At 47.3% G+C, this 17,566-nt stretch overlaps 1 protein-coding gene across 6 annotated transcripts in view; it reads left to right on the plus strand.

Annotated features, from left to right (window-relative positions):
- Nucleotides 1-17,566, plus strand: part of LRP4 (LDL receptor related protein 4) — a 565,328-nt gene that overhangs the window by 489,099 nt on the left and 58,663 nt on the right. For all 6 annotated transcript variants that reach the window (XM_069623191.1, XM_069623193.1, XM_069623192.1 and 3 more), the window contains exon 35: nt 10,416-10,483. In XM_069623191.1, coding sequence (XP_069479292.1) covers nt 10,416-10,483 — 68 coding nt within the window. The remainder of the gene's footprint in view (nt 1-10,415; nt 10,484-17,566) is intronic.

Consider the following 17,566-nt stretch of genomic DNA (forward strand, 5'->3'; position numbering starts at 1 on the left):
TTCTGGTTGTCAGTGTTTCTATTAAATCCCTTGTATACTACAGGTTCAGTGTACTTTCCTACAGCCCTCTCTCCTGCCTAAGATGAGCCTGGCTGCTCTGTCTATGCTACCAAATACTCAGGTGGTACAGCCTTATACTAAGAGTGGAGTCTTTTACAGTCTTAGTTGAATGGTTTTACAAAGCACTTAGTTGGACTTCAGAAAAACTGTCCTAACAGACGTATACTAAGAGTTGGTTCCTGTATACCAAGGAATAGTTTTATCGAGTGTCACCTGCTGGTAGACTTTAGGAAAACACACCCAACGTAGACACTGGTATAAGGTACAGATCACTTGGAAAGCATAACAAGTAAAAGAATATCCACACAGTCTTTGCTGAAAATATATATGGTATTTACTTAAGCAGCATAATGTGCGTTAAAGTTAAGATCTACTATCAGGTAAGCAATCAAATATGTATTTCTGAGGCTTGTGACTCTTAGATTCACATGATCTGCTAAGGCTACTGCCCCCCACAGCTCCTAAAATAGCTTTTGTACAACACTCCTTTGAGGGATCTATAACCACTGACCTTATTGTGGCCCATCACGCCTGGCAAGAAAGGGGAAGCTAAGGCTTTCTTCAGGTAGGTAACGTGGACAGAGACACAAGGCTTACCTCTCCGCTAGGGGAAGCAGGTTTACACAAAAGTACAATTAGCCCACACACAAACACCTCTAGAAAATACACTGATATACTGAGAAAATATTACTCGAGCTTGTGAATCTGCTTAGATTCACATGCTTTGCATAGTCTGCCATCTAGTATTCAAAGGACTTGTATGGGTGGCCCGCCCTTTTCCGTGGCCTCAGCAAAACTGTGGAACTCTTCCAGTGACTCTTCATGCCGTTGATAACCATTGTGTTTAGTTATACCAGAGGACCGGGGTTCATGCTACACAATCACCGTTCAGAGCACCCAGGGCCCAACAAGCCGTCCCCCGGTATAAAGACAGAGGACTCGGCCAAGGCAAGTTAGAACGATCCTTTATTTTCCATAACAGACAGGGATCATACAGGAAACAGGAAAATCTCCAGCAATCACAGCTCGTGAGCCTGTGTCGGGGCCTTTTGTTGGGGTGTGGCGTCACAAGTCAGGGCTCTTCCCCAAAAACCTAAGAGCTTACACGATTGGGTGGCGGGGGTGATGGTGTCTATAGCTGGCACCTATAGAAGTTAGCAGACTGGCCCACTCTTGTCAGTTGGCTTTGCCTGAGTCTGCCCCCAAAACCTTCTATTACATTGTTGCAGGGTCACAGCATTACCATCGGTCCTTGCCTTTGCCATCCACCCCTGAAATTGTGTTCCCTGATTGGCTGGAGTGGATCTCCTCAGAACCTTTGTGGAATAGCACCCAAGACCGCGAACGATAGCACAAGTGTCTTGCAGCAGATGTCAGCGGTACACCGGGCAAGCCTACGCCGATAAGCAGGAGCAAGGGAAGCTCCTGTGCCTGTGGTACCGGCCTTGACTCCAGAGAGAGAAAAGCCAAGCGGTTCATCACAGCCGGTGTGTCGAGGGGATAACTGATAAGAACCGGACAGTGTTGAAGTGAGAATCGCAAAGTGGCAAGTTTGAACCATGTTCAGTTAACTGTGAATGAACTCTGAAAAAGTATTAAGGGGAGATCAACTGCAGAGGGAAACCGGCACCACGTGGGTGCTGACTCAAGGGACTCTGATCGATCCCCATCGGAGCGAAACTACAGATACCAGAAGGCCGTAGGAAGACCACCAAAATAGGTCAAAGTGGTCATACTGAGGGTCACGCAAAATCCCTGTACAATCGAAAGTCTTTGATCTACAAACTGATGAGAGAAAGCAAGGGAAGTGAATCCCGCAACGTAAGGAAACTAGGGAAGTGAATCCCAGCCATATTGAACTGTGTAAAAGAGACTGAACCTGACCGAGGGATGCCAGAGAAAAGGGGCAAAGTCTAAAGTCTAGAGATTGTGTTGACAACCGTGAACCCTTGTTTTGTTATTTTGAAGACATCAGGTTTGCGAAGGCAAGAGGCTTTCAAGTGAAACAAGACTTGGCCATCAACGGTCCTGAGACCTGCCATTGGAACTGTCGTCTCGTGCTGGAGAAGCCCGAGACTGTACTGTGCTCCACGATCCCACCTTACCCCGTGCTTAAAATGTGGGGAAGGGAGACTCAGGCTATCGCATCCTGACATCATTTGAGAACACTTCTTTCTTTTCTTGAAAACTATCCCACACCCTTTTTGTATTAGTTGTAAGGTTTGGCAATAGGTTTCTTAGTGTAGGCCCTTTTTATTTGACACAACACTACTAGGACTGCCTTCTTTTTCATTTGCTCCAATCTTAGATTTAGGTTTAGATTAGGCGTTTTTCCAACCTGCATACTGCATTCATTGTTCAATAAACGCCCTCGAACTGTGATCATTTGTGTCTGTCTTACTTGTTGCCACCATGAGTTCCTTACACTACCAAGTGACATGTATCTGCAGGCTGATACCTCAGCAGCAGTGCTGCGCCCCAGGGTGGCCATTTTCTCAAAATGGCCCCTGTTTTCTTTTTTCACCATTTCTTGGTAGTTTCTTCTGGGCTTTTACTCTGTAGTTTGCATCAGGTTTGAGTCCTTTGAGTGTTTTGCTTTGGCGGGCTTCAGCCCTGAAGACTGCCCAGGCTCCAGTGTGTCTAGAAAGGCAGAAGGGGAGGGCGAGTCCCAAACCTTCCCTCTCCTTTGTCTCTAGGTGTGCCTGAGTGAAACCAGTTCCAATCGGCCTGGATACCGTGGACTGCGTAGCCAGGGCGATGGCTAGCAGCACAGTCCTGAGGAGATACTTTGTTAGGAAAGGTTTCTCTTTTGCCTCTTTCCATCCTTCAGACTACCAGTACAGGGAAACTATTGATTTCCCTAATACATTTTACACTTTCGTCACTTTTTAACATTGCACACAGCATCTTACAATGTAGTGCATTGGGATAGTTTGCATCACCCTAGGCTTTTTACACTTTGTTTTGGTTCTCCAGCATGGGGTCTAGCATGGATTCACATGCTCATGATTATTCCCCGTCGTCAGGCGGGGAATCCTTGGTAAAAGAAAAAGTCAGTTGTCGGTGGAGGCAGCGGTTGTGACGGGAGCGCCGGCAGCAGCGTAGTATCCTCCTTGTCGATCTGCCATTCCTCGCCATCTCCCTCATCGCTCTCCACGTCCGCCTCGTTGGGGTCCTTCCCGTAGGCTCTGACCTCGGCGAACTGCTTGTCAAGAACTGACTTGAGGCCCGAAAGCTTGTCCTCAGAGGAGATATCTGAGTCCGGTAGGACTATCGTGCCCCCCCTTCTTCTCGCCCAGGGACTTCACGGGGAACTTATCGATGGGCGTGAAAGACGATTCCCTCTGGCCGGGCAGGGAAACTCTTGGCTTGGGGGCCATCTCCACTGGGGTTTCCTCTGCGGCCTTTGCCAGGGACACTGCCACTCCCTCAATCGAAGCCTTAGCCTGGTGAAACTGGGTCTTCACGACCTTAGGCGCATCTGAGGCCTTCACCGTAGGGGGAGGGCTACCACCTCGTTCCCCCTTGGCTTTCTCCGTCGGAACCGACCAGGCCTTCTGCAGAAGCTTACCTGAGTTGTCCGACTTCCTTTTCATCAAGCCGGAGCGTTGGCTCGTGGTTGACGGCGTCGGTGATGCTGCGCCCGGCCTGGCAGCCGAGGAGCCCGTACCAACGGTGCTCCTGGTGCCTGCGGACTCGCGATGCTTTGCCTTATGTTGGGTCCCCGTCGCCGGAGTGCCCTCAGAGGTCTTAGAAGACCGCTTGGATTTCCTCCTGGGAGAGGTACGTTGCGGGGGCTCACCTGCCACCGGGCTCTTCGACTCCAGCCAGGCAGCGAATCTTTCATGGTTCGGGAGAACATGTCCTTGCAGAACGCACAGGCCTCCTTGACGTGCGATTTATCTGCGTGCAGGCATTAGAGGCACCGGGAGTGCCCATCCTCCTTTAAGATGTTCTGTAGTCCACATCCTGGGCAGATCCTAAACAGAGGTGTCGAGTCTGTTGTCTTTGGCCATGACCACGAGGGGTAGGCCTCCAAGATCTTCTGGAATCCTCCAAGAAGCGAAATTCAACGGAAATTCTCCCTTGAGGGGCGTAGAGATTTCTGAAACGGGTCCCCGTTAATCTGAAGATGAAACGATGGAGCTTGAGGCTCAATTTGACCAAAAAATAAGAGTAAACTCTTTTGAAAAACGCAATGTGCAGTAAAAGCTCGAGAGCTAAGCATGAGGACTCCCAACACTTGAACGTGCAGTAAAAATCTGAAGATGGCTGCCAGAGGAGGGGTTTAGGTAGAGGGCAGTCATTGGCGGGGGGCAGTATGACCCAGAGACCAGTGATTGGTTATTAGGAGAAAGACAGTTCAGAAACAAAACTGAAACTGATTTTTTCTTTTACTGAGGAGACCCAGCCTGACGACGGGGAATATTCATGAGCATGTGAATCCATGCCAGACCCATGCTGGAGAACAACAGTTACAGGTAAGTAACTTGTTCCTTACTTGTATATGTGCTTTAAGACAAACAATTTTTGTGTTATTTTTAGTGTGCACCTTCGCGTTGACAGTGTATGGCTACTAAATGTTGCTAGTGCCCTAAAATGGCCATGCCACAAGATTTTCCATTGTTCTTTGGCCATATTGTAGTTTGGCATTTGTTAGGTAAGATTTTCAATTATGTTAAAATAGTTGTACATGGGTTTTGCTTGCCTTGAAATGCTTTCGGCTTTTCTAAAAGAGTCTTTGGAGTTATGGCTTATCTTAGAACTGTGTTCCACTGATCTGAAAAGCAACATTGGTATAACTGTAGAGTTTTATTACCTAATAGGTTTTACTCACTTTGTATAGCATACTGCTATCATAAATGTGTATTTCTTAATTGTTACTGATCCAAGAAGTGCCTGCTGCCCCACTGAAAAGTAACTCGCATGTTATTGCTGATCTTGGACTTGTACTGAAAAATATACGTTATTTTACATGCTTTGAACTGTGTTCTGACAAGTTATCTGGTGAAACTGTATCCATTCTTAAAGAATAATAAGTTACATATGTTGCAAGGTGTATACTTGTAACTGTGTTGGTATAACTATGTGATACTTGAAACTGAATAACACTGTAGGTAATGACCAATAGGGTCTGCTGCCCTTAAATTACGCACAGTATTCTCCCTGAGAATAGCTTAATGTCATTCTAAATGTGTTACATTAGGTTTGACACGTCTTGAACTGCATATTGCTATTCGAAATAAGGTTATACTTTGGTTTGCAAACCGTAAGTATTGTGTTTGTTTTTATAATTGTGTTTGAGCTATGATATAGTACTTCCCTTTCTAAATATTTATCTTTACCTATGTGTATATAAAAGAAACCATTATTTTTTTACAATACATCAGTGTATCATTGTTTCTTTGGACCACATGTATGCTATAATTTCTTTGTACCTATCTACAGGCCTCACTCCCGCCTAAGATAAGCCTGGCTGCTCTATCAACGCTACTAAATATTTTCAGGTGGTACAGCCTTATACTAAGAGTGGAGTTTCTGTATTGCCTCGGGTATAGTTTTATGAAGCCCTTAGAAAAACTGTCCTGACAGCCGCCTTCTTGCCTTTATAGGTCAGGAAATCCCATATAAGGTCATGCACTTGCCCGGGAAAGCCGCAGATTTTGAGGTTTAGGGGCGTGTTCCTTGGTATACTATCCCTTGGTAAACAGGTTTCTGATGCTTGTTAATCTGCTTAGAATCACATGCTGTGCATATAGTCCGACATCCAGTGGTCACCGCAGAGTATTGCATCTTGTCTTTCGAGAATCGAAAGGGGACGTCAACATGGGTGTTAGGCAGAATTGCATGCAGTACCCTCTGGGACCACCACATACAATTAGGACTACAGGTGTAAGCAAAACCAACTTTTGGTATAAGTCTGTACTACACAGTTTTTGGTAGTGAGCTGAGCAGCCAGGATTATCTCAAGAGGGAATGTGAGCAGTACAAGGATGTTACACAGAGGTCTTACAATCACAGTGGTTCAAGTAGACACTTACACTCAAGGTTTCTTGGTAAAACACTTATTAATTTATTGCACAGTCATTTAGAAACCATTCACTAGAAGGAGGCAACTTAATATCATACACAAATATACTTCAATACCAAACCAATAAGTTTCTGAGTAAATTAGGCTCCCCTGAAATAGGAGCAAAATGGCATTTCAGTCACTTTAAAGTACAAAGGCACACGTTAATAAAATGGATCACAAATACATTCTTAGGCAGTGCAAATAGTTTCAGTTCACTAGAGGACTTGATTCAGTTCAGTAGGCCTAGGCCAAGGTCAATGGGCTAGTGTCTTGGATAGGAAAGAGCAGTTCTTGTAGTAAACAGTTAAGTCTTTGCAAAGTTCTCAGAAGTAGTTTGTACGAAAAAGAATCATATGTTGGGTCACAAGCTGATTAGGCCTGCAAGTTGGGTAAGTTTCACGAACTTTCCCCGCGAGAGGTAAGTTCTCTCAATCGGGTTGACACAGTACCTTAATATGAAGAAAATAAGCACCTGAAGACGTCGGTTCCTGGCAGTTCCTGCAGATCTCACTGTTCCTGAGCCTCAGTCGTGGGGACAAGAGGGAGGACGTTGGGACTCCTGCACTGCACGGGGACTGGTCAAACAAGCTGGCAAAATGGAAGATCTTCGGTTCGAGTAGCTGTCGTCAAGCACTCAAGCCTGTGTGCTTCCCCCTGGTTAATCCTAACCAATTCCGAGAATGTTATCCAGGTGTTTTACGAGTTGATTGGTCCCACCAACTCAAAGGAAGAAGTCGTCCTTGAAGGGGCTTCTCTGTCGAGATGAACTTGGCAATTCGGACCTGCAGCAGGGCTTCGCCGGGCAAACCAACGGTCCAGGAGTTGCAGCAGCCGTCCTTTCCAGCTCGTCTTCGGTTCTTAAGTTCCAGTGGTTGACGCTGCTTTCCAGTCCAAGAGACTTGCCTTTTAAACTGTTTTCTCCCTTTCATTCCAGCCTAGCTGTCACTCACCCAGCAGGGTGGCTGTCCTTGCCGGACAGTCAGCCAGCCAATCACACCAGACTGCATTTAGGTCTTCTAGGAGACTAAGCACAGGGAGTTTCGGGCACCTCCCTCTCTTTCTGCCCACCCCAGACACTCAGGCGCCAGAGGCGGTCTTCGGTCTTCAGCCCTGAAGCCCGCCAAAGGCATACGAACAAAGGGACCAAACCTGGTTTGGCGTGCAGAGAAACTCTAGAAGGACATTTCCGAAAAGAAATGGCTAAAAAAGACCGGGACCTGTTTAAACGAAGGGGCTTAAGGCACCATCTTGAAAAACATGGCCCCCCGTGATTTTTAGCTACCGGTGTTCGTGGTCGGGAAAAGTCATGGTAGTTCGTTGTAAAACCACTGCCACCAGCCATTTCGATAGGAAATGGTAGCATTTCACTGCTACATGAGTTTCTAGACACACGGGATACTAGGTAACCCCTTCCAGCACTCTATAGCAAGATAGTGAGTGTGTGCTGGGTCTAGGAATTTAAAAAGACTAGTAAAGTCAATTTAACCTTACATTCTCTGGGAAACAGTAAACCTTTTGGAAGTCTAAAAAGACTGGTGAGGATGTCTAAAAATACATCCCTTTGTCACTACACTGAGGGTGATGTGTAACACACATGAAAAGAGGATCCCTATGGAGTTATCTAAAACTCCATAATCAAAGAACACAAGAGTAAAACACACATCAAAATACATGAAAGACTGGGAAAAAAATGCTCACGCTCTTTCCAGGTAAAAAAATCAAGTCCTCAAAATCCAGCAAAGTTGCTGAAGGTCTCTAAGGTGAATGGAATTCACTGACAACACCACCATGATGTTCTACATCCGGAAGCAGGGCGGAACCAGATCCCCTGCCCTATCCAAGGAAGCCCAGGATCTGTGTCATTGGGCCGTCGCCCAAGGGATGTTTCTGGTGCCTTTTCATCTGGCAGGAATAAAAAACACCATCGCCGACTCACTCAGCAGAGAGCTGTGCTCGTGCCACGAGTGGGAACTACGCCAGGATCAAGTGGATCGACTCTTCCGACGATGGGGCGAACCCCAGATCGATCTCTTCGCGACGAACTCCAAGTGCCGGAGATTCGGCAGCAGGTTCCCCCAGCCGAGGAGCATGAGCGATGCTTTCTCGTTCCCCTGGGACGGCCTATTTCTTTATGCGTTCCCTCCGTTGCCGTTGCTGCTCCGGCTCATCATCCAGCTCAAGAGGTCCCGGTGCAGGATGATCCTCGTCGCACTGGCGTGGCCGAGACAGATCTGGTTCCCAGACCTTCTGGACTTGTCAGCGTCCACACCAGTCAAGCTGCCGTCGGATGCGGATCTTCTCTCCAGAGAAGGAGGTGCCATTCTTCATCACAACCCAGAGTCGCTGAACTTGCAGGCCTGGCTCCTGCAGCACTAGAGTTTGGAGGGTACGACATCCCAGCCGACTGCAGAGAGGTTCTTGCAAAGGCCAGGGCGTCCTCAACTCTCAAGGGCTACGGACATAAATGGAAGAGGTTCTCTGTCTGGTGCCGTGCACAGAAGATTAACCCTCTGCGGATTACGGCCCCTCAAGTATTGCCGTACCTACTGTCATTGGCCAAGGCTGGACTAGCTCACGCTTCCATCAAGATACATCTGGCCGCCATCTCACGATACACCAGAACTACGGGACGGGCGTCCTTGTGGTCTCGTTAACTGGTGAAGGAATTCATGAAGGGAGTATTCCGTTCGTTCCCGCCGGTGAAGGCCCCTGCCCCGCGTGGGAGCTCAATGTGGTGCTGACCAGGCTCATGGGGGGCCCATTTGAGCCTATGCATTCGGCACCGTTGAAGTTTCTGTCGTGGAAGACAGCATTTCTTGTGGCCATCACCTCCGCATGACGAGTGGGAGAGATCCAGGCCCTACCTTGCAAGCCACCATACTTGACTTTTCACGACACGAGGGTGGTGCTGAGGACGCACCCCTCCTTCATGCCCAAGGTGCCTTTGGACTTGCACCTCAACGAACCCTTGGTGTTGCCAGTTTTCTTGCCATCGCCTTCGTCGCCGGCTGAGAGGACTCTGCACTCGCTGGACGTAGCTAGAGCGCTGAAGTTCTACGTGGACCGCACGAAGAGTTTTCGGAAGACATCACAGTTGTTTGTAAACTTTGGACCTGTGAATCAAGGGAAGGCTCTCTCGAAGGCTTCCATTTCCAGATGGCTCTCCGGCTGCATCATGCACTGTCACCGGTTGGCAAACCGACCGCTGCCCGGCAGTCGGAGAGCACACTCGACCAGAGCGATCGCTGCTACCACGGCGTTCCTGTCTGGTGTGCCCCTGCGTGACATCTGCAGGGCTGCGACGTGGAGGTCGACGCACACCTTCACAAGATTCTACTACGTCGATCGGGACTCCAGGGAGGAGTCCAGGGTCAGCCAAGCAGTGCTGCGCAACCTGTTCGCTTAAGGTGAGCCTGGTGAGGAGGTAAGAGATGCTTAATGTTGAGTTTTTTGTATTGCTTAATGTTGAGCCTGTTGCCACCTCCCATGGTTGTGCATGTGTATACTGCTATGTATTCTTATATTCATGAGCATGTGAATCCATGCCAGACCCCATGCTGGAGAAGGAACAAGTTACTTACCTGTAACTGTTGTTCTCCAGCATGGGTCTGGCATGGATTCACATGCGAACCCTCCCGCCTACCCCTCTGTGGCTCTTCACTTGGTCATACTGCCACTTTACGTGCTACCAAATCTGAGGATGGCTGCCAGAGGCGGGGCTTAGGGAGAGGGCAGTCATTGGCTGGGGGCAGTAAGACCCAGAGACCAGTGATTGGTTACTACTAAGAAAGACAGATCAGAAACGAAACTGATACTGATTTTTTTGGTTCCATGTAATAATGTCGCCACAAAAATCTCGCCATGCAAAAATATCGCCGAAAAATTGCCGTTTTTTGTGGCGACATTATTGCATGGAACATGTGGGGGGACACCCCCCCCCCAACCCCCACATTTTTTTTTGTTTTTTTTTTTAAAAAAAATTGTTTTTTTGCCCTGTCCCCATATATATGGTCACCCAAATAATATCGCCACAACATTTTCCCAGCAATATTATTTACGCCGACCATATATATGGCGATATTATTACCTGATACCATTTTTTCTATACCGAGGATTCCCGGCCTTACGACGGGGAATTTTCATGAGCATGCGCACCATGCCAGACCCATGCTGGAGGACAACAGTTACAGGTAAGTAACTTGTTCCTTTTCTACTATGAAGGATCAAAAGAGGTGCTGTGTAGTGTCATGTCTCTAATTATGGCTTTGGTTATGTCTTACAGTTGTTCAGAAAAAGGTGCTAGCTATGGTCTTTGTCCAAGACAGAATGGAGCAGTGCCTGCCAACACAGGTGAGTGCTCGGATCAACAGTGAAAGATGTGAGATGACTTGTCAATAGCGTTCAGATCCCCACACTGTTTCAGTTTAGTGCTCCAGAGAAGATTTGGAAGTGGAAGTATTTTACTACCTTTTTTTAAAAAAGTTGGGAGTAAAATGATTTTTAGGGAGTAAAAATGTAAGTCCAGTTCCCAATGAGAGTATTTTAACTGAAAAACAAATGTTTTTGTAATATTTATTTCTTTGTACCTAGTTATTCATGCACATTAACAGATATATGTTTACTTCCTCGAATCAGGCAGTTAAAATAGTAGTTTCTTCCTGTGGTACTGTGCGCACTACTTGTCCAAACATAACCACGGAGCTCTGAGGGTGAAAGCTGGGGTGCAACATTCTACATGTCTTTTTCCTGTTTTTTGTTTGGAGTATTTTTACTCTCTATTTTTATTGTTTGGGAGTATTTGTCCATTTTTAGGGAGTAAAAGTGGCCGATATTCCCCTTATCTGTAGGGCTGGCCAAAGCAATCAGTAGTGTAACTCGGGAAGGCTCAGTAGACGGGAAAAGCCAGAAAATAAAGGATTCATGACTTTCTTTGCACATCAAACTCCTGACAATCCAAATGTCCAAATCTTTAGTTGGAGAGAACTCTTTCCATGTGTGGCTTAAATCTTAGAACTAGTTTTTCCTAGGGGTGTACCGAAGTTCGGCTTCGAGTACCTATTTACCGAATTCCTTCTGAAAACCAGCTTTTTGGCATTCGGCCAAATACTTACTTGACTTGTACTCAAAGCCGAAGTTACACCCCTAATGGCAACACAAATTCCAAATACTGAAGAGGTGGCACAGGAGAGGGTGATACAAGAACAAGGGCAGGAGAGAAGGTAACAATGACAAGCCCACATGGTAGAACACACAAAACGAAAAATGGAGAAAAACTATTTTGCTTCAACTTTCTGCTACTCTCTACTTTGCTCTCATTTGTTTCTGTCTCTAACTGCTCACTGCTGCTCTTGTCTAGATTATTTTGTGTTTTTTTTCAATGCCTTTCCCGTCATTCACCAATCTCTTAGCTCTGTCCTCATACTCGATGGTGTCTTAACTTCGCCTCTCTGTCTGAACTTCGTCACTCCTAGTTCTCGTGTGTGTGTGTGTGTGTGTGTGTGTGTGTGTGTGTGTGTGTGTGTGTGTGTGTGTGTGTGTGTGTGTGTGTGTGTGTGTGTGTGTGTGTGTGTGTGTGTGTGTGTGTGTGTGTGTGTGTGTGTGTGTGTGTGTGTGTGTGTGTGTGTGTGTGTGTGTGTGTGTGTGTGTGTGTGTGTGTGTGTGTGTGTGTAAAAATCGGTCTCTTTATTCGAGTTTCTTCATCTTCCTCCTCTCCCACTACAGCTGCTAGCACTCTCTCCCTCCTATGTCTGCCATATTCCCCCCCCCCCCCCCGTCTTTCCCTGCTGCCTTTTGTCAGCAGTCCTGGATCCCCCTCAATGGCGCCGCGTTCGCTCTGCCTCTCAGAGTTGAAATCGGGGCAGGCGCTGGCTGTGGGCAGGCATTATATAACTCCATACGAAAAACAGTACTGGGCTCAGCAGGCTGCTGACAGAATCTGGTTTCTCGGAAACAAAACATTAGCCAGGCCTGGAGAGTGGGATCATGGGGAAAAAATTGAGCATGTAAATGGCAGGAGACGGGGTGAAGGGAGGAGGGACAGGAAAGGGGGAAGCTGGGAAAGCAGAGCCACATGAGTAAGGGAGGAGAAACAGTGAGAGGTGGTGACACAACGAGAAGGCTGGGAGAACAAAGGAGGCACAGGAAGAGTAGAAGAGGCACAAGGAGAGGAGAGAGTACTAGTTAACAGGAAGGAAAAAATAAAACAGACTTTTGCTAGCTCCATCAAGATAAAGATTCTAGTAGGTTAGGTCTGTCAGAAGCATTGCTTCTGCTGATCACACCCATTGTGCAGGAATGAACAAACAGTAAATAGCGTCTTTAGTGACACCTAGAGGCAACGGATAAGGCAGATTCAGAACATTGCCAGCACTTAGTAGCTTGTAAAAAAGCAGCCGCTTGGGTGAGATATTTTCTAAGGGTGATTTAATGTATTTTATTTGATAAATTCACGAATACTGATCCCTCGGTCAGGCACTGTCACCTGTTGCACCTCTGAAAAGCACTCTGCCCCAGTGACTCCTCCTCGCCCCTTTCATTTAGGGATGCTCGAGTGTGAGATAGGCAAAGCATGCTGTTTACGTCTCTCCTGCGTGTGTGTGTGCCAAGCAGTGAAGACATGGTCCCATTCAAAAGACAGATGGCCCTGCTATGAAATGCATTGCTCGCCTGTGACAGCGTGAATCCCCTACACGATTAATTCCGGCCTTGCTATGCCACAGCCAATGCATTCGCCAACGGGGGCCCCCATGAGGAGTCTCCCTTCTTTCCCACACGGTGCTACCTTTTGCCAAGGCAGACAGGAGAAACGCAGTGCCCATAATGTCTCCTTTAGAGCCCACCCTGCAGAACAAAAAGAGGCACAGACATGCAGCCTCTGAACTCTCAGCACAGCGTGCTCAAAACTCCATTTAGCTAAGTGGGATTCACTTTTTACTTGATGGAGCAGGGATTGATTTAGAAAGACTGGGAAATTACTTTTTTAAGTTGTTTGTTATTGTAATATGTAAATGTTTAAGCAATTGGAGTTGTGATGGAATATTTTATTAGACAATGCAAGCAATAATAAAACTCCTTCTACATGCAATAAAGAAGGGATATACAAACTGTAAAATGTTTTCTTTAATTTACAAAGTGTTTTTCTTTTCTATATAACTTTAATTATTAAAAAGTTAAGTATTCGACTCCGTATTCGGCCGAATACTTGTCCAACTATTCGGTATTCCACCGAATACTTAAATGTACTATTCTGTACATCCCTAGTTTTGCCAGACTCTCCACAGAATAAAGAAGCTTGAAGAGGTTTGCAGTCTCTGCAGTCATCCCTGTGAAGCAGTCTTTCTGCAATGTCAGTTGGAGGTTGTGGGAGGACCACACCTACAAAGATTGTTCCGCAACACGGAGCATTCGCAGAGCTTTGGCAGAAGTCTGCAGTCTGTGGCAGGCGGAGTCCAGCGGGTGATGAGAACAAGCAACGAGTCACACCCATGGACTGTGAAGCTCAGAGCGAGCCCAAATTAATTTCTGGCTCTGCCCTCTCGCCTGGGCAGCGGGGAGGAGGGGGAATCAATTTTCCCACCCGGGACCTCAGAGGCATCATCAGTGACTGTTGTGGAGAACATAGGAAGCAGGAGAAACCAGGCGCTTTCCTGCCCTGAGGTGATTGCGTCTCCTACCTTGAATAGCGGGTACAGAATTGACTGTCAGCCATTCGCCAACGAACGCGCAGCTATGGGTGAGACTGTCTGCCCGTTTGACATTCAAGTGAACATTCAAGCAAGCACAGTACTGTTCATTGATAATTTGAATGCATCCCGCCATACCAAGGAGTGCGCCCTACTGAACAATCATAAGGGCAGCATCTGCAGCAGTGAGGGCCACATTGATGATTCTAACTTTAAGCCATCCACAATTAATGTTTTGGAATGCAACGCCTACTCACTTGTGGGGGCTTTCTCAGCCCCGACAGCAGAGGCTACGTCAGACATGACGAGTGGCACACATTCTCACTCTCAACCAATGTTTGCAGTTAGCGTGGAGCCTTCTACCAACCCTCAAACACTCTCGTCAAGATCTGAGAGTATGCCCCTTCATAATACATCTCAAGGCATGGGGGGAGAGGGTGTGAAACTCGCCTCCTGTGGAGGGTGAGAGCCTACTAGGCTTAGCAAAAGTAGAACTACATTGCCGCATCCCTCCACGGTTTAACTATTTAACTCATCAAACAGAGGTACTAACAACTCATAATCTGGCTTGGTATGGATCACTCGCCCAGATCTCACGGACCCCTGTGAAAGAAAGGCCACCATTGCAGAAAACCCTGAAGTTCCAATGCAAGCCCCCTCAACTGCTGATTAATATGAAGCAAATGAGGGGGGCTGAGGCAGGGAGCAGCAATGAAAAATCCAAGCAGCCAATCATCCAAAAACATCTGGAAACCGACGAGTTTGACGTCCATGAGCCCGTTAGCAAACCAGCGTTTTTTCTACTGGAAACTGATACTGAGCCGTTACCAAGGACATCCTGTCCAACCTAATTGCGCAAGTGAAGACCCAAGACCCCAGGGCGAAGTCTCGACCAAGCTCTACTGGAGAGCATCATCTCCATCGACCACGGAGTAGTCTCACCCAAGGACACAAGTTTCATAGAGGGCGATATAATGGGGGGGTGAGATCCAAAGTTTGAACAGTGCATTTGGTAAAGCACAGCAAGGCACCTTCAATACGACAAAGGAATCCCTGGAGGCATGGGCAGCTGACATAGCCTCATTTGAATACAGGATCCCTGTGTGAGGCAGATGCAATGAGCCGCTACTTGGAAACTTAACATGGCATGAAAACAACAAGACTACTTTGTAAAGGACCAGAGGGGGGTGTCTGTACTTCCGCTCTCTATATGGTAGAGGAGAGGCACAGGGGATCCAAGCCAAGATTCTCTATTATTGGTACGTGGTCGAGCAATCAAGGCCTAGCTTCTCAGGAGGTGATGCAGGCTGGTTCTTAAGTACAGTGTAGTCCCCACACACCCACAAAAGAATGTCCGCACACGGTATCTGTTAAAACACAGTCTTTATATAATTAACCGTCAAGCTTATATACAATATCACGATAACGCACGTTGTACTCGGAAAGTAAAAAATGGTAAATATATACAGTTCTAAAGTGGTACCACAACGATTATTAGATCTCATTAAAGTGCATGAACTATACTGTCAAAATGTCACACAGATCAATAAAGAGGAAACCAGCAGTAGAGAGAGGAAGGAAAGCAAGATGGTTGAACAATTGGCAGAATACTGGTCACTACCGTTAAACACAGCTCTGTGTGGAGATCCCCCCACCTGGGCAACCTGTAGGATAAAGATACAAGCCCAGTCCATATATTGCTCACACTAGACTTCCCAATAGTTCTGCAACCCCAAAGTACCTGGCATTGTAGCGTTCCTCGGTGGGGAATTGACGGCCCTTCTTGAGTGCCCTCCCTTTAAGGCAGGAGTCGCGGGTCGTCGAACATCCGACGAAGAACAGGTTGAGCTACAACGGTGAAGTGGCAGCTTCGTTCCTAGCGGTGCTTGTTGACAGGGAAGCGTAAACGTCCTACAAGGAAGAGGCGTGCAGGGCACCTCAGTGTCGATAATTCTGGACCTCACAGAGTTTGAAGAACTGTGGCCCAGCAAGGACGTCGAGTCATCGGCGTCTCTGTGGTCTTTGGGTGGCGGGAAATCCACTGGTGGATGCTCCTCGGCACATCGACGGTCAGGCCTTCTCCAGCAGGATACAGCGGCGACAATGCAGATGAGAGCGTCCTTGATTCTTCTCGTCCAGCAGGGCTTCAAGGTCAAGCTTCAGTTACTCCAGTTACTCGTCGTAGTGGACTTCAGCTTCTGAACACGATTCCTAGTAGTCAGAGGTCCCCAGATATACTGTTGATCTCCCATTCATCCGCTGGGTCATTTTATTTTAAAATGTTTTTATTGGCATTTGGGATTCATCGTTATATTTCCAACCAGTACAATCGTGTTTTATGTCTATGCATGAATTACAAATCTCTTATGTCTTACAAGGCACAGGTGTTATTAAACACCAAACAAAATAAACAAAGAAGGAATGAAAAAGAAAGAAAACAGAACAAGTAACAGTAGTAACAGTGACTGTCCTTTGAACTCTGTGTGGTTATAGTCCTCATTTCCGTAGATGAACCCCAGTCTCCACTCCATTGGGCTCTGGCTGGTGTCCATGGCACATAGGGGGGGGAAGTGGGTGTAAAATGGATGCTACTGTGCTTGGGTTATGCCGTTTTGCCGGTTGTGGAGGGTTGATTCAGGGAGGTTTATAGCTCGTCGAGAAGATCATGTCTCTCAGAAGGGTCTTCCAGGCCTCCAGTGTGGTGCTCGGGTCTTCGCCGCCCCGATTGTTCCCTTCCTCCCATGCTCTTGTTTCTGCTGCCATCCATCTTTCCATCTCCCTGATCCAAGGTTCGTACCTGGGGCCTGCTGAGGATTTCCAGGCCATTGCGACCGTTCTCTTTATAAGCACACATGCTATGTCCATCAGCTTCACTAAGTGTTTGATTTTGCCCAGTCTCGGGTAGGTGCCTAGGAGGCACTCTTTCGGAGTCCAATCATATGCCTCAAGGCCAGCTTTCCTGCAGGTCTGTTCGGCTGCGAACCACAGTTTCTGAGACTTAGGGCAAGTCCAAAACATGTGGATCATGTCAGCATGGTCAGAGGAGCACCATGGGCATGTTGGGTTGACTCTGTCATTGAAGGTAGAAACTCTATGTGGAGACATGTAGGTCCTATAGAGGACATTGAGTTGTATTAGCCTGAATCTTGCGTTCCTAGATATCTCCTTCGGGTATGCTAGGGCTCTCGACCATTCCCCCTCCGTAATTTCGGTCCCTAAGTCGGATTCCCATCTCTCTTTCAAACGTGCGCTTCTTGGGTTGGGCCTATTGTTTATTTGGGCATATAGCCTTGATGTTGGTTTCCAGCCATCGTTTACTCCGTACATCTCCTGGATCAGGGCGTGTGTTTCAGGCTCCTCGGGCCACACATCCCATTTCTCCTTGGCGATAAATTTCACCTTTTGGTACCATAAGTAGTGGCTCAGGGTGATCCCCTCGTTCTCTTGCAATGATTCGAAGTCCCTGAATTGCCCTTCCTCAAACATATCTCCCCACGTGTAGATGCCGAAGTTTTCCCATCTCCTCATTGTTGGTAGGTCGCCGGGGACTTTACACATGTCTGCTAGGATGGGGGTTTCGGGTGAGTACGAGTGTTGCAGCCCCAGCATAGAGTTAACCTTTTTCCACACCTGTCGACCCACCTGTACTATTATGGGCGGGTCGGGAGGCCCCATTTTGTTGTTCCATATCAGTTCTTTAGGGTGTAGGGGTGAGGTTAGTTGGCAGAGGAGGTTTGTCTCAGCTGAGGGC

This window comes from Ambystoma mexicanum, chromosome 11 (assembly GCF_040938575.1).
Source record: "Ambystoma mexicanum isolate Mex_15411 chromosome 11, UKY_AmexF1_1, whole genome shotgun sequence".
Classification (NCBI taxonomy): Eukaryota; Metazoa; Chordata; class Amphibia; order Caudata; family Ambystomatidae; genus Ambystoma; species Ambystoma mexicanum.